The 26,501-nt window shown below is 41.6% G+C and overlaps 1 protein-coding gene and 1 long non-coding RNA gene across 2 annotated transcripts in view; one reads left to right on the forward strand and one right to left on the reverse strand.

Annotated features, from left to right (window-relative positions):
* Nucleotides 1-13,900: 13,900 nt before the first annotated feature.
* On the reverse strand, nt 13,901-25,096 carry LOC113997870. The gene is made up of 3 exons (XR_003544243.2): nt 24,921-25,096; nt 15,339-15,470; nt 13,901-14,109 (listed from the first exon to the last, which is right to left on the reverse strand). It is a non-coding gene; the product is annotated as an uncharacterized LOC113997870 (long non-coding RNA).
* GBE1 (1,4-alpha-glucan branching enzyme 1) overlaps nt 24,832-26,501 on the forward strand; it is a 143,752-nt gene continuing 142,082 nt past the window's right edge. Inside the window, exon 1 of the mRNA XM_027740075.2 lies at nt 24,832-24,952. Within this exon, the coding sequence (XP_027595876.1) occupies nt 24,861-24,952 (92 nt within the window). The 5' untranslated portion in view covers nt 24,832-24,860. The remainder of the gene's footprint in view (nt 24,953-26,501) is intronic.

Below are 26,501 nucleotides of genomic sequence, written 5' to 3' on the forward strand. Positions count from 1 at the left end.
ACCTTTTTCATTACATTTAAGAGCTTTGCTACAGATGAGTAGCATGTGGTATTGGCTAAGGAGATGAGACTTTAATGAGATATAGAACACACCAACAAAATGCTTGTTAAATTGCAATGACACGCTTGTGCTGGTAGCATGGGATGTTGGGAAATTAAATTCCTGACAAGACAACACAAACAAACGCACTTCAGCAGGAGTGTAGTCACCCAACTTGTCCTCAAGTTGGTCCAGAAGACAGGGCAAGTGGGAAGCTGCTGGGAGGGAGGCGGGATTGTGTTCTCTCCTTGTTCTGTGGCGCAATTTCACAAAAGTAATTTTGCCTTTTTGCTCTGATTTTGCACAAGGACATAACGAGACAGGGCATTGCTTCCTTGAGGAGGTAAAGTGGTAAGTACGACTGCTGATGCAGAAGGGCCTTCCAAAAATTGTTACATCTGTCTTACACGCACAGAATTTCAAACAGCTAAACAATAAAAACAACCCCCAAGACCAGACCATGAGTGATATGTGACTTGCTGTAACCTGGAGCCATGCACACTATTTAATTAGCACCACTGAAAGTTTTCAGTCTGGGAATACAAAACCCAGTCTTCTATTCAGCTCGAGGAGTGGCTGTTGAGCCTGCAGAAGGAAAGAGATAGCAGTACCCCTGAGTACCTCTGACACTTTGACTTTCATGCCTGGACTCCCAAATCACCCATTTTTTTTGTAAGGAAGAGTAAAAGTAATAACGCTAATAATATTGTTGTGAGTAGTTCACAAGGTTTGAAAGGGTTTGGTAACATCATTACCCTGTCATGGGAGAGATTAAAGAAATTAAATGTTAGATTCCTAGCCAAGGAATTCAGATCCAACAGATATAACCTAGGCTGGCACCATTTGATGGGTAAAATGAAGCTATAACTGCTCTATTAAGACTGCTCCTCTTGGGTCCTTCTAACACTCTCTAAGCTTCTTCTTGCCCTCCCCAAAATGCAGAGAAACACATGTCAGAAAAGTAAAGCATGTAAACATCTCCTTTTCCTTCCTGTAAAAGCAGCCAGCTAATTAAAAATAGCAGCTTTCGTCCACTCAGCCTTCCCAAGGCAACCTGAGCGTCATGGCGCAAATGTTTTTTTTGAGAAAAAAATTATGTTTTATTTCTTTATGAAGAGTTTTTTCATGTTTGTTTCACCTTACCAAGGTTTGGAAAGCAAAATGTAAAGAATGCTTGCAGTGCAAGTTATTGAGAAATTGCATTTTTCAGGTACAAGAATTTTCTAGGAAGTACCCCTGGATTTGAACTAGAAATAATCTCTGAACTGTTCGATCATATGTGAGCTTTAAGGAAATCCAGATCTCTTCATGAACTTCATGGGTTGTCTACCTGTTGTAGATTTTAAACCAAAATCTAATCCTGGAGGAAAATTTGCCTGTTTAGAACAGGTCTGAACCAGAGCAGATCATTACAATCCCAGTTCTAGCATGCTATAGGGGAAAAAATTAAAAATCTGAAGAGTAGCTGTGGCATCATCCATAACATACCTCTAAGATACATGAACTGCAGGTGAGTACAGATGTTCTTAAGATAGATTTAAAGTAGGTTACCCTGGGAATTCAGCTTCAGGAGCTGAACATCAGCTATCTCTGGTTATCAAACCGGATGCCAAAGTGAGTTTTGCACCGCGCTGATCTTCGTGGTGCCTTCAGCAGTCACTCAGCAGTAGCTACCTGAGTTAATTTAAAACCATCTTCAATATGTCACATGGTGGCCATGTAAACATATATGTGGACTGTGCTGTGTCTTTTGCTACTGATGTACTCTGTTAGCTGCTTTTCAAAAGATAGAAATCTCTGTCTTAATGCTCCCAGCGGAAAGCATTTTCTTGTACTTTGCAGAGCAAAAGGATAATGATAACGTCTTCTTACAGCAGGCACGGAGCACAAGGGAAAATCAGTTTATATTGCAGCGAGGATGTTCAAGGTACGCTTTGGTTTTCTTGATTTTGTTGAGAGCAGCAAGCTGGATTAGCACACGACGGGCACCCTGGGCCGCTGAGCTGTGTGCGTTCACCAAGCAATCCGAGCACACTTTCCATTCCAAGGCTCCACCTCGCAGCTGTGCTGCCATGGGAAGGCCAGGTGAGAAGCAGGGGAGGTAATCTGAGCCCTAGGGGCTGCTGAATCGAGATTACCCTCAACCCAGCTCACGTTAGCTCCCAGTGGAGAGGTGAGGCTTAGAGAACACCCTTGCTGTGTGTTCACATTCCCTGTATGTGAGTTGTTTTAAGAATTCCTTTGGACTTGTGGTGTCCACAGTATGTGCATTTGCTTTTGGCAGGGAGCCATTAGGATCGATAAAGACTTGTGGAGACTTGCTGTTTCTATGCCAGCTAGTTTCTACAAATTATTATTTTCCCATCTTAAGGGGAAAAAAAAAAAGTGTCTTTGAAATCATTCAGAGACCGAGGATCTGAGCCGAGGCCTGTGTGGATCTGACAGTGTGGGAAGATGACTGGAGAGGGAGCTGAAATATCCAGCTTGGCAATTTTATTCCTACTTCCTCCCTTGTACTCCCTATTCACATTTTTCCCTGCTGGCACACCCTTATTTATCTCTTACCTTGAGCCAAAGATATTGTGCTATTCTGAGAGATATTTTCTGAAGGAGCTCCAGCGTCTCCTTGGGATGATGGTAAAAAGATTCTTTTGTTCACTTGGTTAAGCACAAAGCATCATCTGTTTCCTCCTAATAGGTTTTTTCTTCTAGCTAAATGTCTTTTAACAATTGGAATTAGAAACAAATTATATTCAGCTATTCAGACCTTGCAAAGAAAGGCTTATGCCTTTGTCTTTTTCCCTGTTTGAAAAGCAGGCTAAAGGACAAATGCTGCACTGTGCCCACTGCTCTCAAGTGTATGAATGGTAATTCTATATATATATATTATGCATATTTTTTCAATATCCACTGTAATCTGCATAATACACACATGTACATCATGTTTGCAGATGTTCCAGTGATATCAAGACAGTAAAGTATGTGGTAACAGGCTTTTTCAGTCCATTTAGCCATTGCATTGCATGAAGGGAAAGGTTGTATATCTGGGTGATTTTTTTCAACAGCGAAAAATACCTCTTCAATTATTTTCTCGCTGTCTTTAGTGGGGGTATTATCATCAGTAAAAATCCTCACGTGCTTTTTTCGTGCATCTATATTATGGAAACATGATTATCCATGAATGTGGTACCTGGACAGCAATGTGCTTGGAAGCTAATTTTGCTTTTTATTGCAGAGAAAGGCAAAGAAGAACAAAACTTTGGGGAAGAGAGTTTCCCTTATTAAATATTTACCATTTCAGCTCCAGATTCAGGAAAGGTAAGCTCTGAGTCATTACTTTTTATTTTTAGTATCCAATCTACTTGGAAAAGAATGGAATGCAATAACCTTCAAATCCCCCTAAAAGTTGTGAGTTACATGAAGTCATTTATTTGAAAAGCACCAAGAGATAATGGAAGGTGTATTGGGTTTGCATGGTAGCAGGGGTGGCTTCTGCTGGAAGCTGCTGGAAGCTTCCTGCATGTCCAACAGAGCCAATGCCAGATGGCTCCAGGACGGACTCACCACTGGCCAAGGGCGATGCCATCAGTGACAGTGGTCATGTGCAGTGACAGCCAGAGAGGGGAGTGGGAATATGTGAGAGGAACAGCCCTGCAGAGACCCCAGTCAGCCAAGGAGAGGCAGGAGGTGCTCCAGGTGCCAAAGCTGAGATTCCCCTGCAGCCCAGGGTGCAAACTGTGCCCCTGCAGCCCGCTGAGGTCCATGGGGGAGCAGAGATCCACCTGCAGCCTGTGGAGGACCCCACCTTGGAGCAGGAGGGTGCCTGGAGGAGACTGTGACTCCATGGGAAACCCACACTGGAGCAGGCTCCTGGCAGGGACCTGTGGAGAGAGGAGCCCACACTGGAGCAGGTTTGCTGGCAGGACTTGTGACCCTGCAGGGGACCCACGCTGGAGCAGCTTATTCCTGAAGGATTGCACCCCATGGGAAGGACCCACACTGGAACAGTTCATGAAGAACTGCAGCCCATGGGAAGGATCCACATTGGAGAAGCTTGGGGAGGACTGTCTCCTGTGGGAGGGACCTCACACTGGAGCAGGGGGAGAGTGTGAGGAGTCCTGCCCCCAGGGAGAAAGGAGTGGAAGAGACAAGGTGTGATGAACTGCCTTCAGCCCCCATTCCCCATCCCCCTGCACCACTGGGGAGAAGGAGGTAGAGAAAATGAGGAGTGAAATTGAGCCTGGGAAGAGGGAGGGGTGGGGGGGAGCGTGTTTTAAGATTATTTCCTACTCTAATTTGACTGGCAATAAATCAAACCAATTTCCCCAAACTGAGTCTGTTTTGCCCCTGATGGTAATTGGTGAGTGATCTCGCCCTGCCCTCATCCCAACCCACGAACTTTTAGTTACACTTTCTCACCCCTTCCCAGCTGAGGAGGGGAGTGATAGAGCAGCTTTGGTGTGCACCTGGAATCCAGCCAGGTCAACCCACAGCAGACTTATTGTTTGGGAAATATAAGACACCATTTTCCTGCAAATGCTCGTTTTCTGACTCCACTGTTTCTATGCTTAAAATTGGAACTTTGGAGACAAAAATATGAATTGATTTTGTGAAATTGTTTTGTGTTGTGTTAATTTAAAAAGATCAGCCAGCACAGCAGTAATGATCACAGGGGATTGTTCTTTTGAAACAAAGATAACATATCATTGATCTGATGCTTCAATATTCACCAGAGATTTTAAGGTCACAAGGGAGTGTTTTGACCAGCTAACTCAACTTCTCACACATGGGAAGCAAAGAGAATTTCACCCACAGCTCCTGCACAAGTTGTTTTTCTGGACAAACACAATACTTTCGTTTGTAAGGGCTCCTGAAAGTGAATGTTAAGTCTTTCTGCCCCAGACTTTATGTTCACTAGGTAATTTTAACTTCTTTTGAAAGCACTGCTGTTTATTTCATTATACACTATGACTTGAGATATTTGTTAAAATCATGAGTGGATTCTGGAAATGAATGAATGAGAGGAACTATCTGTGAACTTTTAATATGAAAACTAGCCAAAAAAACACGATAAAATGCTGAAGTATCATCGACCCACTAGAGATTTAAGAAGCTACATCGTAGAAATAAATGCAAAGAAAGGAAAAATGGCTAAAGACTTAATCCAGTGAAACACTAAAACATGCCTGTGACTCTAATAATATGAGAAGTTTCACCAAAGGCAATGAGACTGTTAAAAGTTTCAGAAGACAGGCATAGGCAATCCTCTAAGTGCTTTAGTAGATTGACATTGAAGTGCCTAGTCAAAATCATTAATTTCTTTTAGCGAGGAGGTAGCACAGAGTTTATGAGAAGTTCAGTAAAATAAATTACAAAACAGAAGGAACCATAAGAAAGCTTTTTTTCGACAGTGGTGTTAGCAGAGGATCAACCTCAAATGAGGTGCCCACTGTGCAGTGTAATGCACCTCAGGAAGCATTAAATGCCACTGGCTCTGCAGAACATGCATGCTAAAGAGAAGGTGTCATTTTCATGAAGGCACTGTCTTTCATTATTTTATTGGCTGTTGTATATACTTCCCCTTGTTTCATTCTTGATTGCATTTTTCAGTTATGTTGGCATTTTTTCCCCATGCAGAAGCTTTTGGTTTTGCATTTCATGGCACCCAGAACCACCACTGAAGACAAAAGGGGAGCAGCCCTGCAGGTGAGAGGTACCACAATATCTTTTTAAAGACTGAAGTGCTTTTATTTTTGAAGAAGCCAGAGTACATAATTGAACAGAGTTGCCATGATTAAAATGCAATTAAGGCTGTGAAGCCCTTGAGCTTCTTAAATGATGGCATGATACAATATTTATCAGGCTTCAGAACACATAATCACATCTTTGGCCATCCAGCCATGTTTTGCTTTTTCCCACACACAAGGTTAACCCTCTATCACAGTTTAATGCAGCTAAATTTATCAATTCTGTAAGTGACACCTTAATATTTCTGAGGTGGAAGAGTAAGGACTAAAGTTGCACAGAAGACAAGCCAACGAAGTGACAAGAAAACACACATGCTTAAGCATTCATTTAGAAAGATGCTTTATTTTTTGCTGTTAGTGAATAATGGAGCTAATATAAAATTCTGACAGGTATAAACCTACTGAATAATCCTGATACTGCAACGTACAGGTGACTCGCAAGCAATAAATTGAATGATGTTATTTTTATGCAAGAAATAATCTTTTAAAAGACAGAAAAAGGCAAATGTATAATTCATATGGTTAATATTTGAGGTATTTTGAAGGTAAGTTCACATATTTCCTCTGAGTGGCTACATGAGTTTAAAAAAAAAAAAAAGGCACAAATGACCTTCAGTAAAACTTGGCAACTAGTCCAAATTCTACTTCTAAATTTAACTTTGTCATGTATGCTTTTTAGGAATATAATTCATCGCCTGGCACTCTGGTCTGAAATACCAGTATCCATCATAGATGCTCGACAGTTTTGCAGTGTATCTGCTTTCAGATCATTGGCACAGTGTCAGCTTGGATGACTAGGTCAAATTCAGGTGTTGGCAGATGACACCGGGGGCTTTCCTGGCAGATTTGTTTACCTGCTGATGGACTATAGTACTGCTGGTCAAAAGATTTATGATTATTTTGATTTCCTGTCACATTTAGAAGTCGGGTCAAGAAGATCTCTCGACCTGTACCTAAATCAGAACAAAACATTGCCACCCTTACACATAGATGGCCTTAATTAGCTGTTAAAAGTGCTGTCCCTAGTATCTCTGGTTTGTTTTTCCAGGCAGGGAGACTTATTCTGGATGGGAAACAAATACAGCCAACATACATTCTTCCTCAGAAATAACTGCCCATAAGCAGAGTAGATTTTTACCATTAGAAACTCGGTATTGTTTAATAGGTTTTTGCATGCTGTGGTGTTACTTGCTCTACATTCATGCACACAGTAAGGTCTGTTACTCATCACTTAGGTCTGTCTGTCTGTCTAAACCAGGCAATGGAGGTCAAATCCAAAACTCCTTCCAAATTTAAAAGCAGGAGCTTTAAAATACAGCAATGTACCGAATAGCTCAGCAGACTGAGGGCTAGAGATGCTGCTGCATTTTAGAGCTGAAGATCCAACTTCCAGCGTTACCATTGCACCTACCACAGTTTTCAAACAGCAGCTACAGCAGCAATAGAAAAGATTTCTACTTCTATTGTACCTGTTATAGACAACTTTAAATTGAAAATTTTCTTGGTTGGAGAGGCAAAAAAAATCTCTTAAAATGAGATCTTAAAAGATCATCCTAATTTCTGATAAATCCTGGCCCTGCTGCTTCCTCATGTCATTTCTCATCTTCGCTTTGCCTTTGTCGAGCAGCACGAGCCCCTTTCCCTTCCCTCCCCCTCTGCCTCCACAAGCTCAGGCACCAACGTGGGAGTTTCAAAGGTTCTCCAGGCAGTGCCTTCCAACCCTTGTGTTAAAGGCAGGAGGCAGATGGAAAAGCTTCCCGTGGTAGAGAAGTACTTGGGAAACCATTTTGAGCCATCAGCGAGGAGCAGCTTCCCAGGTGGACAAAGCCCCTGGGGGATGTGAGGAGGGTAATTGCTCTCTAGATTGCACAGCAAGAATGGATTGTTTGTTTCTGGGGGGGGGTCAGGGGTGGGCTTGATAATACAGATCGCTTTTTTGTGTCTGCAATGCAGAAGTTTCTCTGTGCTAATCTTGGCACTGACATCGAAACTGATGTGTGGCCTTTAGGTAAGTCACTTAATCAATGTGTTTGTAAAATGAGGATAATAACATTTATTTGCCTGCCTGAAAATGGATGTGGTAAGGACAGACTAGTTAATGCTGTAAAATGCTATTTACTAGTAATTGCAAGTATTATTACACTGCAGACTTAAACCCCTCCTTGACTGGTAATTGAAATAGTTGAAAAAGTCTGAAATGTAAAGGTGACAGAGGTTTTAGCTAAAGTGGAGGTGGCTAATCCCCTTCCTTTTCATGGAACTAATTATGCTTTAACTGAGGCAGTAAATATAAAAAATGTCTTGACCACATACCTGCTCTTACTCAGAAACAGAACGAGAAGAAATATTGTGAGATTCCCTTTTGATGCACTAGGTAATGTGCCATTGATAGTGGGTCAAAGGAGGAGCTGGGTGTAACACAGAAAAATACACGTTCAGGGCTCTGTTCTGGGATGCAGGTGCACTCAGGTGTCCTGAGAGCAGGATGAGCAGCACAGATAAGACTGAATTAGATGCATCATTACCATTTTCAACCCAATTAACATCCTCGCTCTTCAGGATTAAATAAGGTCTGTAATCTGCCTTTCGGTAGGGCAGGTTGAAAAAAAATTGAAGTCCTGAGGGTGAGAAAAGTGAACAATGCTGTAGAGTGGCATGAAGTAGATAGGAAATGAACTACAGTAAACTGGCTTATCTGTGAGCTGTGCCTTGAGAATTCTTCTGAGGCCTCAGATTGCCACCACTTCTCCTACAGATGTTTCTTTGAGAAAGATGAACATAAGATGCCTACCTAGGGTGGCTAAAGGATCAGGTCTGCCAAAAAAAAAATCCCTTTTTGCCTTCTATTATACTACCAAGAATCATTCCAATAAAAACAATCATGTTTGGTTAGTGCAGTAGTTAAAATAAACAGCCTTAGGTTTCTCTAACTACTAGTAAAGGGTCATAATTGGATCATTCCTTATGCCGAGTAAAAGCTCATCAGCAGGGTAAATGCCTCTGACTTTCCTAGAACATGGGGGAATAACTGTTTCATGAATGTTACACATATCTCACTTCAACTGCTTAATATTTTCCTGATGAATTTGCTTGAAATTTATTAAAGAACCGAGGAAGCAGGCTGATTTGCAATGTGATTGGCAATATTTCCAGGACTTTCTTACGAGCTATGAAAAGAGAAGTGGTGGGATTGTTCGCTGAGGAATGACTTACTTTGCCTTTCTCCAGTTTACAGCCCTGCTTTCCAGTTTTAAGTTTTACAACCCAAACTCAGGGTGAACCCAGCCTGGGAAAGAGACTGGTGGCTGCCTCCCCAGAGCAGCAGTGACAAACACAATGGTTCCCAAGGAGGGGACCTGTGACTCCTGGCAATACTGCTTGGCATACTGTTGGCAAGATGACTTACTTCATGTATTGGAGTGGATAAACTCTACACCAAGCCACAGATGGAGAAACATTTTGCTTTCTTCTGTAAGACAGTGCAAATCACTGCAGGCTGGAGAGAAGTGCCACTTGGAGGCAAATCATCCCTTGGCTTGCTGTGTTAATGAGTCTAGAAACAGAGGTGCCTCTTTGGGCTCCAACAAAAAGTGGTAGGTGTAAAACACTCGAACTTGGAAGAATTAAACGTACTGAAATCCAGACATTTAAGGGAAGCCCTTATGAGAAGGAGCTTTATATTCAGAAATAAAGAATATGGGATGCTGTAGGCTGAACAGGTTCAAAGGGGAGCATCTCAGGGGAGTTCTGCTATAGCAGAACCTACAGCAGAGCCCTGCCACTCAGAGAGACTGTGCACTGAGGAGATTAGGCAGAGGCAAGGTCCAGCAACTGTGCTGATCCCACGGGAGACAGTGATATTGGATGTAAAGGCATTGCTCTCTGCCAGTCAGTGAATGCTTAAAAACATTTCTGGGAATATTTTGGCAAATTGGTAAAAGAACATGCTCAGTGATCTGATGTTCCTTTTGGGTTTTGATGATCACAGCCTTACGAAAACAAAAAAAAATTTAAATGACCATCAGAGAAAAATAACTCAAAATAGCATTTGAACTAGTCATGCCAAAATGTCTAGCAGTGGTGGTGTGCTAGATATCCACAGGTAATAGGAATATCACGCAAGTTCAGTCGAAAAAAGGCACTCAATTTTCAAGATATGAATTCTAGTCTCAGATTATTAAAGTCCCTTCCAACCCAGGCCATTCTAGGATTAGCTGTGGATTACCTACAAATCAAAAATAATGCACAGACAAGATTTCAAATTCACAGAAAAGAGTTTAAACAACTAGGGAAAAAGTTTCTAAAAGAATTAATGCTTTCAATCCCAGAGTGGACACAGTTAAGTATTTAAATAATTATGCAGTAGTTGTTAGTTTTCTGCTAAAAAATTGGCCAAGCTCTAATAAGATAGGGCGAATTTTATTTTGCAATTTTTCCTCTAGTGCCATGTGCTTTGAAGGTGTACTGAGATCTTTCTTCTATACTTTGTCACTTTGTGATGATGATGTATGTGATGGAGATGCCCAGTCTACTGGAAACTCTGCAGATGGATTGCCCTTCCCATTAAGAGCAGTGGATCCTTAACTGAATTTTAGACAAGCACTGTCACTACCCAGTGCTCTGCAGCTTCTTGTTTGCCTTGCAGCTCTGACAGTTATCCCACAAGTCCCACATTTGGTGGTTCACAAGCTCCAGACATCCATCTACATACACTTAGAGAAAACCAGTATCTTATTTCAGCAGCTGAAAGGAAAGCCAAACAAGGCAGCATATGTTACTAATTCTTTAGGGTTATATTTAGAGGTGCCAAGAGGATGGAGCCAGGCTCTTCTCGGTGGTACCAAGTAATAGGACAAGAGGCAATGGGCAGAAACCGATGCACACGAAGAACTTTTCCACCGTGCCGGTGATCATGCCCTGGAACAGATTGCTCAGAGAGGGTGTGGAGTCCCCCTCGCTGGAGGTATTCAAGAACAGTCTGGATGCAATCCTGTGTCATGTGTTCAAGAACAGCCTGGATGCAATCCTGTGCAATGTGCTCTGGCATGAGCCTGCCTGAGCAGGGAGGTTGGGCCGCATGACCCACTGTGGTCCCTTCCAACCTGCCCCGTTCCGTGATATTTTTACTCGCCCCCCACTGCACTCTGAGAGGTGAGGCAAAGAGTCATTGTAGATGATTGTAGAAGAAGGCCCTGTAGCACACATCTCAAACTGTGGTTACACAGTGATTTTCCTTGTGCTGGGGCAGAGAACAAGCAAAAAGGTAAGGGAGCTCCTGTGGAAACAGAGAGACACAGATCCGGTGATGTACATACAGACTGGTGATGTATATATTCCCCAGCTCTTCTTCCTTACCAGGAGTTCTCCATGAGTATTGTAGGGAGAAAGGAGCATTTTGCCTCTGCCTCCAGGCCACAGATGTCTCTGGTATCACTCACTTTAAATTCTAAGATTGAAGTAAGTTTACCTACTAACATGTTTTCTGCCATGAGTGACATTGCTGCAAACCAATAATTCAGCAGAGGGAATAAGAGGTCCAAAAGAACAGTGGATTGTATCATCTGAGCTTACTGACTCAAAAGTCCTGTGTTCAGTTCCAATTCTCTCTAAAAACAAAGCTGATTTCCTTAGAACAGAAATGTATATTTAAAAAAAATCTTGCTCCACTTCCCATGTTTTTACTTTATTGGATCTAGTTATTCCAGGCAAGTGACAGTTTTAATCAACAAGAAACTCAAGTTTCTTAGGTACAGCAGCAAGGTATGATATTCTGCCAGCAAAGATAAATTCACTGAGGGTTATGGTAATTAATATGTACATTAGAAAAGGAGACTTTCCATCCACCTTTAATGAGCTATTCTTGGTACCAGAAGTATTTTCCAATACATGATAGCAGAAGGAGATTTAACCTTACCCTGTCAAACTCAGCAGATAGATCAAAAGTGTTACAAGAGGGGGAATTCCAAGTCATCTCAATTATGTGGCACCACATGAAATAATTATATTTGGTCACCCTTTAGAACGATATGTTCCTGAGGGACAACTTTTATGTACTGCCCCTCGAAACACAACTATGCTCTGACTGTGCTGCTTTTGATTTTTAAATAGCTCACACAGCTATAACCTCTGCATGTTATCTCTAACCATGGATGACAGTATTATTTTTACAGGCAGATACCATATCCTTGGAAGACTTTTTGTTTTCCCCCTTAACTATCCCGGTTTACAAGGTAAGACAAAAGAAATTAAAGGCTTTGTTGAATCTTCTCTAACACAATGGAAAGTTATCAGAGAAGATTTTATACTTTTTAGTGACAGAGCTAATATAAAATGCAAAAGACTTTTCTTGAAAAGAATGAAAAGAATACAACCAATCAAACCTCATTCAGTTAATGTGCAAACTTGACTCAAAGCAGTACTTAAAATACATTAACCTGAAAGGCACAATGTACCTGATTCAAACTTAGAAAAATGCTTGTTTTCACGTTTCAGAGTATTGAACAGGTAATAAAACGAATTTAATTTGCTACAGAAACACAACAGAACCCACCTCAGTTCCCTGCTGTGTCAGTGTTGAAAGAGGTCTTGATGTTTCTGAAAAGCTGATCCCTAACATACAAACGGGAACAAGCAGGATAGACACTAAAAGCTGAAATACTTCAGTTTATTCTAAAAATGAAAAATCAGGGCAAGGCACTTGACTAATATATTAAGTTAAATTTGCAAAACATTTCTATATTTAAGAAAAACAGAGACAAGAGGTGATAGCTTGTATTGGTTTGGGTTTTTTAAACTTTTGTTTTTTTTTTTTAATTGTTAATAGGAATATCTATACTTCATGCTATAGAAAGGACATTAGAAAAACAGGAAACATAATGGCAGTGGTTTTGGTTTTTACAGTTATGAATGCTCATGTTTCATTTTGCAGAAAAGGAATGGCTCCTTGTGCAACTCCTTGCAATACCAGGGACACATTTTGATGACACTTGCATCTCATATTTCACAGTCCTGTCCCTTCACCAACATGCAATGAGGTCATGAAGAAACCATAAAGCCAATCTCATCCATCGACATGTGGCTCAATTTTCTTCCTTGCAACTTTAAATTCCTTAAGCATATCAATGCCACATGACCTACTGTAAAAAAGAAAGAGAAAAAATAATCAATGATAAACCAAAAAAAAAAAACCAAACCTGCGATACGCAAAAGATAAATATACAAGCACATGAATCAGGAAAAAAAATAAAAAAGAAAAAGTACTAATTTAGGATATTAAAAATTTCATAAAGGCAGTATTTATAATAACAGAGCTAGCATGAAAATTCCTCAAAAGTGAAAAGAATTATATTAGAAAAATGTGCTGAAAAGTTTTATTTCAAGCAATGTAATACAACTCAGATACAGAGCTCTTAGGAATTCTCTGTAAATCTCACTCAGAGCTGCAAGTAACCCAGCAACTTGGACATAAACATGAAAAAATCATAGTTCTAATCACTTGTAGTAGTGCTAGAGTGGTTTCAACCTACCAGAGCATACATTTTTGGCAGGCACAGAGACAAGACTAAAAGCAAGTCCATTCATTTAAAAATGCAAAGAACGTGTAAGGTATTTTATAGTGCTAAGAAAATAATAAGACATAAGCACTTGGTCTTGCTTTTTCCTCCCTTTCAGGGTGTCTAATGTATGTCCTCATTAGTCAGTTATTCAAATGTTAGGTATAAGGGATGACTTAAGCTAGATTGATATTCACTGTGAGCATCTTTTAATGGAATGATTGGAATAATGATGTGATTGTACAGAAGGTTTATGTTCCTTGAGACTCGAGGGTTCCTGAATGACTGCAAAGTAGTCACAGTTCACAGATATTACATATATGTATGAAAAACAATCCAGTGAAGATGTGAGTCTATTTTGAAATGAAAAAAAAAAAAACAAAGGAAATAGAACGTAGGAGTGAGAAGGATGAATAAGTTTTTGGCATTATGTAACACAAATGATACAGACACAAAGAAAATTTTGGTGGATACAGCTAAACTATGTGCTTTTCAGGTAGACACAAAGTAAGAGAAGCTAAAACACTGTGTGTAAAATCACATAGGTAATACTTGCCCTTAAGTGCTGCAGAGGAAGGTTTTGTGTTCAGAGGAGGATGGTCCCGATTTAGAGAATGACTCAGCTCATTCTTTCAGTTTTCCTTGTACACGTGTTGAATCAGATGACAACACAGGAGTTACTGAGGAGAGAGCTGAAGGACTCCATAGGTCAGGGAGCAAAAGAGAAACCATGGATTTTAAGAGTTGTTCAGTATTTTAACTGTGTGCAGCTGAAACAACAGAAGGAGGAAATAGAACAAAAAATTCTGGCAGTGAGGACAATTAGCTTATGAATGAAGAAATCTCTTTATTTGCATAAATTAATGCCTTAACTGTAAATAGAAAAAGGACCAGATAATGACCAACAGAAATGTGTCAGGAGAGGACTTGGTGTGGTTTATGAGACTAAGCTTTAATGGCAGTAAGACATCAAAGACCTTTGAAAAGATTTTTACTTTATAGTGTACTATTCCTACTATAGTGTACTATTATGGCTACTTTTTGACTACTATCAACCTGATTGGCCAGAGACAGTGAACTGTATCACTGTTTAAAAAAAATGTTAAATTTATAAAAGTTTGATGTTAAGGCAAAAATTTATATCTATATCAATATATATATTTAACAATACATGAAAATCTATCATATAATAATAATATAATAAAATAATATATATTATATAACCTTATATTATAATTATCATTTATCTGTCCACAATTATTAATATTCCAAATTCTTTGAGGAAAAAGAGCTGGAACAAAGGACAACATAAAAATAGTTGTTAAGTTTCCCCAGAACAGAGCATTTTGAATATTTCAGTATTTCTACAGTATATTTATCAACAGTTGGCTAATGTAATAGAGTAGTGCACAACTAGCATATTTGCTCATGGCCTTAACAGTCACAGATATAAGGCTTTTTGTAATGTCTGCTGGGATTTTAACATAAATTTGGCAAATTCTACAAAAACAGAACAAACTGGAAGAGTTACTGGGTTTATGTTTTTTATATTCTATATTGACAAACTACTAAATTGCAGACAGGCTGTAAAAGAGACTTTTATATTGCATCATTATAAATATTCGTGATGTCTTCCATTTATAGATGCTTTAACTGAGTAGCTAAATGACAAATCTGAACTTAACAATGCAATGACCTCCAGTTTTATACAGCTTTGCTGACTACGCACTTCAGCAAAACTACTGCGAATTTGAAAAATCAACCTGTCTCTTACCTGTCTCTTGGATTCTCCTCTAAGAATTACAGTTTTATATTGCTGAAACTACTGATTTTAGTAGAGTAAATGTTTGTATAATAGTGGAGTAAAATTACAGAGGATGGCAGATATCTCCTGAGAGCCCTGGAGTAAAGATATTGTGGAATATGGGAACTAGCTGTGAATCAATGAGATGGGAGCAGATGGTGCAAGGAAAAAGTTTAAAGATAAAACCAAACGTACCCCAGACTGAGGAATTTTAATCCTGCAACAGCAACATCACTGTTCTTCTCATGAAGACCTCAGGGGCTGAAGACTTGTCCTAAAGCAAGCCCCCTCTCTCATCTGCATCAGGAAGACTGCCAAGCTCAGGACCTAGAGGCACATTGTGGAAAGGTGACTACAGCATCAGAAAAGTGAGGCTTTTCTGCAATAATCAGACAATTTAGACTGTTAGAATATTTACTGGACTATGGTAAACTCTTAGCACTGTGTATATGGTGTAGTACACAAGATTTTGAGTGTAAGAAATCGGTGAAAAACATGGGCAAACCTGTTTGTGAACAATTCCAGTACGTTGGTGAGCAACCAAGCCTCTGCCAAAACTTTTGTAGGTGGAAGCCTACAGTCACCATAGAAAACTGGGAATGAATAGAGCAGGTGTGCAGTCCTGTCTTCAGGCAGTTACCTCATTTGCTGTAAAACAGATGAATTCTGGGCAACCCAGGTACTCCAGGATTGCTAATGATCCAGGGAAAGCAGAGAAACAGTAGTTACATCACTCTATGATCTGGCTGTGACTCACTCCAGGCAAACTTTGCCTGGCTAAGTGGCAGTCTTTGTGATGGATAATGCTAGTTTGCTGAAGATCTGAGAGGAAGAGGAGAAAATAGAAGGCAGTCAGAGCAAGATGGTGACAGGTGGACACTGAATGGAAGCCCAAAGTTTGCTGGTTGTTGCTTTAAAAGCCTCTAATCACAGTCCTATGTGATCAGAGATCTCCATTCCTTTCTCGTGATGCAGCTGAGTCCAGAGTGGTTTTATTATGGTTACCTATAAAGGACAAAACCAGGCAAACTGACAGGGGAATCACAGAGAAAACCTAATCTGACTTCTCACTTGACATGTCCACTCTGCCCCTAGAAATATCTGCCCTCCTCTCCCTTTTAGAAGAAACAGCTGAGCTGAGGGAATGGCATATTCAGCAGGGACTAGGTCTTTGAGGTACACATTTGTCCAAATCAGCCAGTTCCTGCAGCAGCAACTGTGAGTGGGTGTGTAACACGGCATGAGCTTTAAAAGGAGGAGCAGAATTTGAAAGATTGTATCACCTGGTAACTGATCACAAGCCAAAAGAAAGCAGAGATGTATTAGAAGAAGAAAAAGCTGTCAGCCTCTGTTCAAAGTTTTGTGGATAGCAGAGACAGACAGACCTTGAATTAGGACTAGAGTGCATTTTAAGATCTTGTAGTGGATGTCCTAGACACAAAAATGCATTTAATTTTAGGGCCTATACACACTGGCATAGTACAGAAAGAGCTGGCAACCCGTATGAGAGAAGAAGTGACTTAGGGGACAATAAATAATGGTAAACAAAACAAACAAACAAACAAACAAAATCATGAGCATGGATGGCTCAGAAGCTGTAAAAACTGCCTTTTTTTTTTTTTTTTTTTTTTTTGGTCAGCATTTGCTGTCAAATATTCTTCTTTGGTAAAAGTGGCAAAAAGGGGATGACAAAGTGAACAGAAGTGGAAAAGTCGTCCATGTGCATATGCAGTGGTAGGAAATACTATAGTAAGGAAACAGTCGGACCTAGAACAAACACAGACAAAAACAACATGGGAAAACTGTGAAAGAGAGGTGACACTGGGACAATGTTTCCAACAAGGCCCCTACCAGATTGGCAAAAGGATAAAGGGAACTGATTGCTTATGCCTCAGCTTTACAGACAGCAAAGAACAGCCTGATCCCTGGGGATAGCCTGCTGTCCTGGTGGAACTGTGGGACAAGCCTGGGTGCTGCCTGAGAAGACAATATGATGCAAAAAGATTGAACCCCTGGCACAGGCTGTGACCTGCACAATTGAGAGGGCTATGCTGGTCAAGCGGGCAGAGGAGGAGAATGAAGTGCTAAGAAACAAAGAAGCTGGATATTCAAGCAGATATCCAGGGGGAGTTTTGAGAGAGAAACGGAAGGTGCAAAGAGATATCAAAAAGGAAAAGTGTTTTGAACTGAGGAAAACTGACTGAAATCCATCTGTGCTTAAACTACTCTAATGGAGCTGGGGTTGGATTAACTTGGAAAACCAAGTTACCCATATAACACAGGATGGTAGTTAATATCTTGCAAGTGGAAATTGCTATTTGGATTAAAAAATACATATTTAGCTGTTTGCTGCAAAGAAGAGCTGGAATCAAATGAAAACAAAAACAGGTGGAGGATTAATTAACATATCTAATAATGTGAAGTAAATTTTCTTACTAAGTAGTTCTTGCAGTAGTATGTACTTCAATGTAAAGTGTTCACAAAACAGAAATGCAGCTAATAATCCTGGATATCCTCACAAACTCATACTGAGGGAAATGCTTTAGCCTGGCTAACTTAGATAACTATTAATAATATTTGCTCATTTTAGTTTCCACAGCACAGTATAAACAATCCCTTCCAAATGTATTCACACTCTAAGCTGCATATCACTTATTTTTCTTTACTGTATAATTTTATTAAGCTACATGCATACAGGAAAACTGAAAGCCATACCACTTTTAACTCAAATGCTATGGCTGATTTTAAAAACAAGAGCATGATATAAACCTGAGTAATAGGAGACCAAGGATCCAAGCTAAAGGATTTATCTCTAAGCAAGAGAAAACCTGTTTCTTGATGTGAAGACAGATTAGTTCTTTCAAATCCATGAATATCAATGTTCCTAACAAAAATGTCTGTGTGTATGTGTTTGTCTTGGAGGAAGCTTTCTGTATTTTTAAAAATACAGAATTTTGAGTGTTCTAAGAAGAAAAGGGGAATCACCCAGGTATAAAATATTTCCTGTGGAAAGCTGTATTGCATGCAATACAATCACCTATGGCAATGGACTGCATACTTGTAAGAATAGCTCTGTACCACTGGGATTGTGAGGACTGCACCTTTAATTATTGTACTGGGGGTCTTTTAAGACATGTAGAAAATAGTGGAAATCATGGGTCCTTAAGCTGACAGGGTATTGAAAAGTGACTTAAGTTTATAATACACAACCTTGCATGATTGTTCAGCTAATTCAGGTAACTTTGGAGATTTATAGGTATAGCATTGCTGAGATGAGAGACGTGCATTTATGAAGATGGATTACTGAACGGAACTGATGTTCTTCACAGTCTGTTTAGGCAGATTCTGGAAAAGCATGGCTCAAGGCATGTGCTACACATGTAAGGATTATAGTTTTCCACATTTTGACAATTGCTTAGGTCAGAATTTGACCAAGGTGCAAGTATGAAATAGTTCCAGTCATTGTGTCATTACCTATGGAGGGTCCAGTTATGTTCATATACATTCAGAAATCACTGTGCACTCTCTCAGAGTGTATGACAGGCATCTATGCAATGCAAAGGTGCAAATTACACCATTACTTTAAAAGCAAGACTGTGGTCTCCGACATCTACAGAAACATGAATATCACACGCCATAGTTGTAATTTTAGTTGCTCAGTGGTTATACATCATTATAGCCTCAGACTCTAAAGTGTTATCATCACAAAAGACCACACAGGAAAAAATTATAGTGCTAAAAATTTTTCTGTATAACAAGTTAAATTGCACTATTAGTTTGTTTTTTGGGTTTCCCCCCACCTCCTACCCTAGCCCCTAAGTTAATCAGACCTCTTGGACAATGAAACTGTTAAATATTCACTGGACTAACAGCAAATTCTTAGTTCCATGTATGGTGTTCTCTTCTGACTAGAGCAAGATTTTGAGTGTAGCACTAAAGAACTGTCCCATCTTTCTGTTCATTCAAAACACTACTGGTCACACCTAAAAACCGACTGGGTCAACTGCCACCGACTGCCACTAAAAAGTAAACCAGAACTGATGCTGTCAAGATCTAAAAGACTGCCTGTGGAAAGGATTTTGAACTTCCAAAAGTTCTGCCCTTCACACACAGTTTGCACCAGATTCGCCTGCTTTTCCCCACCCCCCTGCAGTGAGCTCAGTACACAAATTCACGAATGCAACTTGGGTACTATTCTGCTTTTTGAAAACTAAAATAGTTCTACATATACTAATGAATTTCTATTGACAGAGCTGCCAGAGCATTAGCACTGTGCATCTCCTCCTTTCTCCTCATCCCACTTGACCTCCCGAAGGATTAGATGTGTTACCCTCTGAACGATTATCTGGCAACCTCACTTTCTTGTCTGAGTAAAAGGCCAGGCAGCCTAAACGTCTGTAGTGCTTCGGGCAGGAATGTGAGACAATGCAGCCAGCCTTCGAGAAACACCCTAGGTAAAAACATTTCTCTGGGATTTTAGGAAAGACCTGACAATGAACAACAAGAAAGCAAAATTGGTGCTAAAGCTGTGGTATTTCATTCCTAATTCCAAGTGTATTGGATACAAAGCACGCAATGTTTGGCTACTGTTAACAAGTTGCTTGTTTAAGAGTAATATATTGGTACAGAGTCCCACTGCAATAATAGCAAGAATGTTCCTCTGGGACAACTATCCCTGAGCTACTTATTTTTTAAGTGTTAAACATACATTGGCACATTGCCAAGTATTGTGGGTATGGAGTTAAGGAGAGAATCTGAAAGTTTTTTGTTCTTCCCCCAAAACATAAACACATATGCAAACAACAAGAAACAGCAGTACTGGGAGTTGTAGAAGGTTGTTACTATTGGCAGTAATTACTTTTGAGAAATAGATATAGAAGGCATACAAACAACAGGGTATACACAACATCCAAAAAATATCATTATATTCCTTAAGTTTGCTTGTGTTTTGTATCTGTAAAGTGTTTCACAAATTCTTATTTGATTTTTTAGTAAGAATCAGGCATTTGCACAACAAATATTTTCTGCATCTGCTGATATTTTTAAATTGGCATCACTTTTTGAAGTGTCTTGATTAATGCGTAAAAAACTTTGAAAAATATTTACGTTTTTTGATATTCTGTTGTATAAAATGAGGACACCAAATCATAATAACACTGTAATAGCGTGAAAGCAATCATTACTTAGGACTTTCAAGTTGTTGGAATGTGTTTTTATTTTGCTCAGAATGGTTTTTATTTTGCTCAGCATTCCCACCGACTGTGCTTACCGGAATGTCACAACACTAAATGTGGCTTTTTAGTATTTCAGATTGTACTTTAGTTTGGATCTTTGAAGACATGTTGTTGTATAAAGCTCCTGATACCATGACAGGGCAAAGGTAAAACCTTATAATATAATATCAATACCCTACATTTCTTATGAAACCCCAACCTATAAATGATATAGCAACAGACACTTGGAATGTTTGCTGCGACTTTCAAGGATATGTGCTTTGTTCTCCCTATGTAATCCAACAGCTGACTCTTTGCTTGAAGTACAGTGTTAATTATGGAACTGTGACATGATGTTTGCCAGCAGCTGTGCAACACTGGCCTGTTCTTTTCTCCAATGTGTCTCACCTTGGCGAATCCAAAGATAGGGATACGTGTCATAGAACAGTTTGGGTTGGAGGGGACCTCTAAAGGTCACCTACTCCAACCTCCCTGCAATGAGCTAAATCTCCATGACCAATGTTTGATGTGTCTGGGAAGACTATCGAGATAAAGGATAATTTTATTTTTTTTTTAAGGGGGGCATTTGCATTGGATCTGGATGCCAACTGCGCAATTAATTTCTTATGGATCCTTGGACAAATAACAGGGAGAAGTATGGCTGGCCAATGTGGCAAAGCAAGCTAATTTTCTTTCAAATTCTGAACTCCATTTTGTGTTATGTACTGAATGTGCAGAAGCCAGCCCAAAAGTGGGAAGCTGCAATGAGTACCATAACACGCTCAGATGCTTGACACCTGTATAAAGCACACAAGGGATCCTTCAAGAATCCATTCTTCTGGAATACTGAAACATGAATCTTTTTGAACAGCTGTCTCTGTCCACAGGAACACTTTTTCTTGATAGTGCACATTGTGAGATCCAGTATAGGCACAAGTGATAGCTTGTGTTCCTGTTTCTCATGGACTACCTCTCATCTTAAAGACACCTTCAAGGAAGGTGCAATAGCAATAAAAAAATGCATTAATCTCCTCATATGCAAGCAAACAAAGTGGGCCAATCATAACTACATGTAAAAAGACTTCCAGGAAAGGGAGCTGGGAGGAGTTCTGCCTAGACTGAAATGATGACAAATGTTCGATATAGCTTTTAAGTATCTTGAATTTAAACATACAAAGGACATGCCTTGTAACTTGTCACTTGGAGAGATTAGCAATTCTTAAATGTTCTCAACACAAGAGTTAAAAAATAGCCTGCTGTCTTTGGTACCTGCCATCTCTCCTCAGACAGATTGAACTGTGGGATTGGGCAGTCTATAAATTAGGAATCATCCATGACAGCTGCAGAACAGAAGCCTGTACACCAAAGACGACTCTGACAGGCTTAGAAGCATCTTACAGAGCCAGGCCAGGACCAGGGACCAGGGCTGCTCTAAGCCACTTAGAAGGTTTAGAAGAACCTGAAACTCAGGAACTGGTTCTGCAAGAGCCAGTCAAGGCCAGAGACTGCACAGATCCATTCTGGCTGAGATAAGAACAGACATTACTGATGAGGGAGAATCTGAATCAGTGCCTTAGTGAAAAAAAAGGATTTTTTTCCTAATTTTTTCCTCAAGTTCAGCATCTTTGTCATCTTTTGTAAAGTAAGTGCAAAATATTAGTGCATCAAAATGGAGGTACTGCGTGACAGGGGTAGACATTTTTCTCTTCAATGCTTTTAAGATCTTCGGTGGCTTTTAATCCAAACCTCTGATTTCTGTTTGATCTTTTCATATTCATCTAAATTGATGTTATAATAATTGTAACTGCACAGTTACTGCTCAATATTGCTACGCAAAATTTTCAAGTATACATAACTTAAGCATGAGTATCCTTTGAAAGACTAGTTAAGAGTAATTGATAAAGTCCAGCCCTACCGGAAACTGGGTGCCAGACACACAACTTAGACACCACTCCTATACTGCTGTCCCCACAAAAGAGCAGTTATACCCAACAGTCCTCCTCTTCCTATTTCTACTGGCAGCAGCAGCTGGCAGCTTTGTATCCACCTCTGACAAATGCACAAAGACACATTCAGCTGTTGGGACAACACTAATTGTCTGAACTGCTGTTTTTGCCTCCAGGTAGAGGACTAAATGGCAGTGTTCTGAGAGTCAGCCTCGGCCTTTGAGTCTCAGCAGGTTCATGGTGTAATAGATGATCACAACAATGTATGCCTTAGTGTTTTTGAGTTACTTTTTGATAAAGCAGGCAGATAAAATCACGCCCAAGTTGTAAAATGAAACATGAGTAGACAAAACCGGTATGGTTATCCATTTCCCAGCTCACAGAGTGTTAAATATAGCACTTGGGCTTTGTCTGTTGTAGGGACATGGGCTATTTGCAGGACTTAACTTCCTGAAGTACAATGTTGCTTGTATATGAGGCTGGATACTGTGTCATTTCTACTTAAAAACTTCCAAATGAAGGTTAAAAAGGGGTCCCTGTCTTCAGGGAGGTGCAAGTCACGGATAGATTCCTGCACAAACTGCTAATTTCTAAATCTCTCTCTTGTATTTATGCCAAACAGCTGATAACGCTGCTGTGAACCTGCTTGAGCTTCCTGACAATTAATAAAACCAAAGAGACCGTGCTAAGAGTGAAGCTTCTGTTTCCAGCACTTGTGCATTCAAAGACTGCAGGAATTGCTCTCCCACATCCACTTCAACAGCAGGTGACCTCTCCAGTACCAAAAACCCAGAAGCTTCAAAGCAGCAGCACAGGTAACATGCAACTATTGTAAAACAAACAAACAAACAAACAAACAACAAAACAAACCAAAAACCCAACAATTTCCTGGCTCTTGCTAATCAGCTGGAATTTCTCTCCTTTTAGTCTGCAAAACTAGTTAACTGTGAGAATGAGGGTGACCCATTTGCAAAAGAACACCATGCACATATCATGAGACAAGAAGCTAGAGGGATAAGACTTCTTAAACTTTGTTTTAGCACATGCACTGAAATCACTGCCATACAGAAAGGCAATTTTAACAACAGTTTTTCAGTCTCCAGGGAGACTGAAGAAATGGTGGCCACTAAAGAAAAAAGAAACCCTGATCTATCAGAGCTGGATCTGACAGGTAGTTCTACAGCATAGATACTACTTCCACAATAAGCAAACCAAAACTGCTTGGGCCTCCTGCTGGGGCAACTGTTCTAGTAAACAGTATGACTATTGCCCTACATATTCCTGGGACAGAGAACACTTGTTGCACTCCATCCACAAGGAAAAAAGGACATAAATACTTGGATGTTTGCCTATGTAGATAGGGACTGCTGCAAGGAAATACAGCGTAGTTAGATGTACACACACTGTTGAGGAAAGAAATCAATACAGAAATTTTCACTGTAGCCAATTTTGGGTAATGTAATAAATGAATTGTTCAACACACACTGTCCTGTTATTTATCTGGCAGACAGGAAGGGGAAGCAGCACTTAAATGCAAGAAAGCCAAGATAGGGGGGATGAGTTACAAACCGAGGATAAAAATTATGGGGATGGTTGTGGAAACGAGTAAGGTATCTAGGACCTGAAAAGTTTATTAACCATGGCTGAAAAGCATTCAAAAGAGGCCTCTAAATAAACTTTCTCACTACATGTCTAAACAAAGCAAAATTGCTGGACCTTAAATAAAAGTGCTCAATGCTGGCCTAGAGGCATGGTCGGGCTGGTGATTAGTTGCCTTGGATATTCGGTGGCCTATCCAAAAAACGAGACATGCTGATATGAGGTCAAAAACTTCCACAGCTACCAAAAACTACCTGTGCTGCTCAGCATTTAGAGCCGCGCTGGGATCAGTTGAATTAATCTTACTTTGTTCAGGATTTGGTTTATGCGTCCGGTAAAGAGACATTTTTGCTGTACAGACAGGGGTGTTTACGAGATAAACTCACGGATGCCCCGAGTCTTGTTTTGCTGAGCTGTCTGTGAGCACGCCAGCCGAGAAATTTATTCCGGCGCTCACGATGATGCCAAATCACTTTTGGGGGCGGCGGTGGTGGTGCTGCTGTTGGCTGCGGGGTGGGTGTTGTGTGTGTGTGTGTGGGAACGCAGAGTTCACCCTGCCGCTGACACGCTGGAAAAAAAAACCACATCAAAGCGCCACTAAGAAAACAAATCGGGGGAACCGCGGACCGGCGGCAGGCAGACCCCCCCTCCCTCCGCCATCCCGCCTCCTCCTCCTGAGATGGGTCGGCTCGGGCAGATGGCCCCTTTTTTTTTTTTATTTTGTTTTTTTTTATTTTTTAGCCGCAGGTTTTTTTTATTTCCCTTGGTGTCGCTCGCTCCGGGACACCGGGGCTGCCAAACCCGGCAGGGCCGTGCGGGGCGGGGCGGCCCCGGGCAGGGGGCGGCGCCGGGCGGGGACGGGCAGGAGCGGCAGGGCCGGCGGGCCCGGGCCCGGCCCCGGCCCCCTCCCCGCGGGTATTTAGCGGCGGCGCGGAGCAGGCGGGGCTCGCGGCGGCGACATGGCCGCCGCCTGCACGGAGCCCCCGCAGCTGCAGCGGCTGCTGGAGCGGGACCCTTACCTGACGCCCTTCCGGACCGACTTCCAGCGCAGGTACCGCCGTGGGGGGAGCGCCGCGAAGAGCCGCCCGCCCGCCCCGCTGTCCCCTCCCCTCGGCCGGGGCGGCTCCGCTGCCCTTCCGGTGCGGGCGGAGCCGCCGCCGGGGCCTCGACCGGGCTGGCAGCTGCGGGGAGGCCTCGGCCGCGGGGCCGGCGGGTCCCGGCACGTCCCGGCACGTCCCGGCCCGGGGTGTCCGCGCTGCGCCCCGCGGGCCCTCCCGGCTGCGCCGGTGGGGCGGCGGCGGGTCCCCGTGAGCCGGGCCCCGTGGGGCGCAGCTGGGGCACCCTGCGAGAATCGTGGAATCACAGAGTAGCCGGGGCTGGAAGAGACCTGTAGAGATCATCTGTTTTTCAACACCCCCTCCCCCCAAGACTGAGTTGCTCAGAGTTTACATCCAGGCTGGCCTCGAACGCTTCCAGGCATGGGGCATCCGTAGCTTCCCTGGGGAATCTGTTCCAGTGCCTCTCTGCTCTCACAGTAAAGAATTTTTTTCCAGTGTCTAATCAAAACATGCTCTCTTTCAGTTTGAGTCTGTTCCCCCTTGTCCCGTCATTACGCACTCTTGCAAATAGTCCATCTCCACCTTCCCTGTAAGTTCTCTTCAGGTACTGGAAGGACACAATTAGGTCGCGCTGAAGCTTTCTCTTTCCTAGGCTGAGCAATCCTAATTCAGGCTTTCCTCATAGAAGAGATACTCCATCACTCTGATCAACTTGGTGGCCTCCTCTGGACTTGCTGGAACGGGTCGATGCCCCTCCTGTGTTGGGGAGGGGATTGCACCCAGAGCTGGATGCAGTCAGTACACGAGGGTGGTGTGCCGAGCCGCTGTTGCTAATAAAGGTGTTTTTCAGTCTAGCTGTGGTAATCTGTAAAGAAACTGCTCCTGAATCTCGTCTTTCTGGAGAATTTTCCTGCAGGCGTGTGTTTTGAGATAGCCCCGAACCGCCAGCTCAGCTGTTCAGCAGACCTGCGGTGGGTGAAGTACCAGAGCATGCGTTAGGTTGGTGCCAGGTTGTCGGTCTGAGTATCCCTCTTTTTGTGCCTCTCGATGGGAACTGTGACACCAACCCTCTGACCGGGGCCTGGGCGAAAGCCTGCCAGCAGCAGCTCGGGCAGAGGCGGCCTGTGTCCTGCACAGCCAGGCTGCAGGCCTGAAAAAGCTGCTGTAGCCTCCCTGGCCAAAAGAACAGAGTGATTGGGAGCTTTTGTGCAACACATTTATGTCTTGTTTCACTAGCAGTCCTCTGATAATCAAAATAATTGTAATAGTGCCCTGTAGCTCAGAAGTGTGGAAAAGTCTGTGTCTGTGGAAGGGATGCAAGAAGGAATTTGATTCCCTCCCCCCAAAGTCTGGTGGGGATTTTTTTCTGTTACTGTATTCTACATGGTTTAGCATTACTAGGTGTCTGTCCTCTGGGGTTCTGGTATTGAATAGTGGTAAGGCTAGATCTTGTTAAAATGGGATTAAGGATTAAGTAAACTATGAGGCTGACTTGCAGTGTATGTAGTAATCTCTTAATGGCAGAACAACTGAGTGTTTTAA

Source organism: Pipra filicauda, unplaced genomic scaffold (assembly GCF_003945595.2).
Source record: "Pipra filicauda isolate LSUMZ 115617 unplaced genomic scaffold, ASM394559v2 scaffold131_size2509542_pilon, whole genome shotgun sequence".
Taxonomy (NCBI): domain Eukaryota; kingdom Metazoa; phylum Chordata; class Aves; order Passeriformes; family Pipridae; genus Pipra; species Pipra filicauda.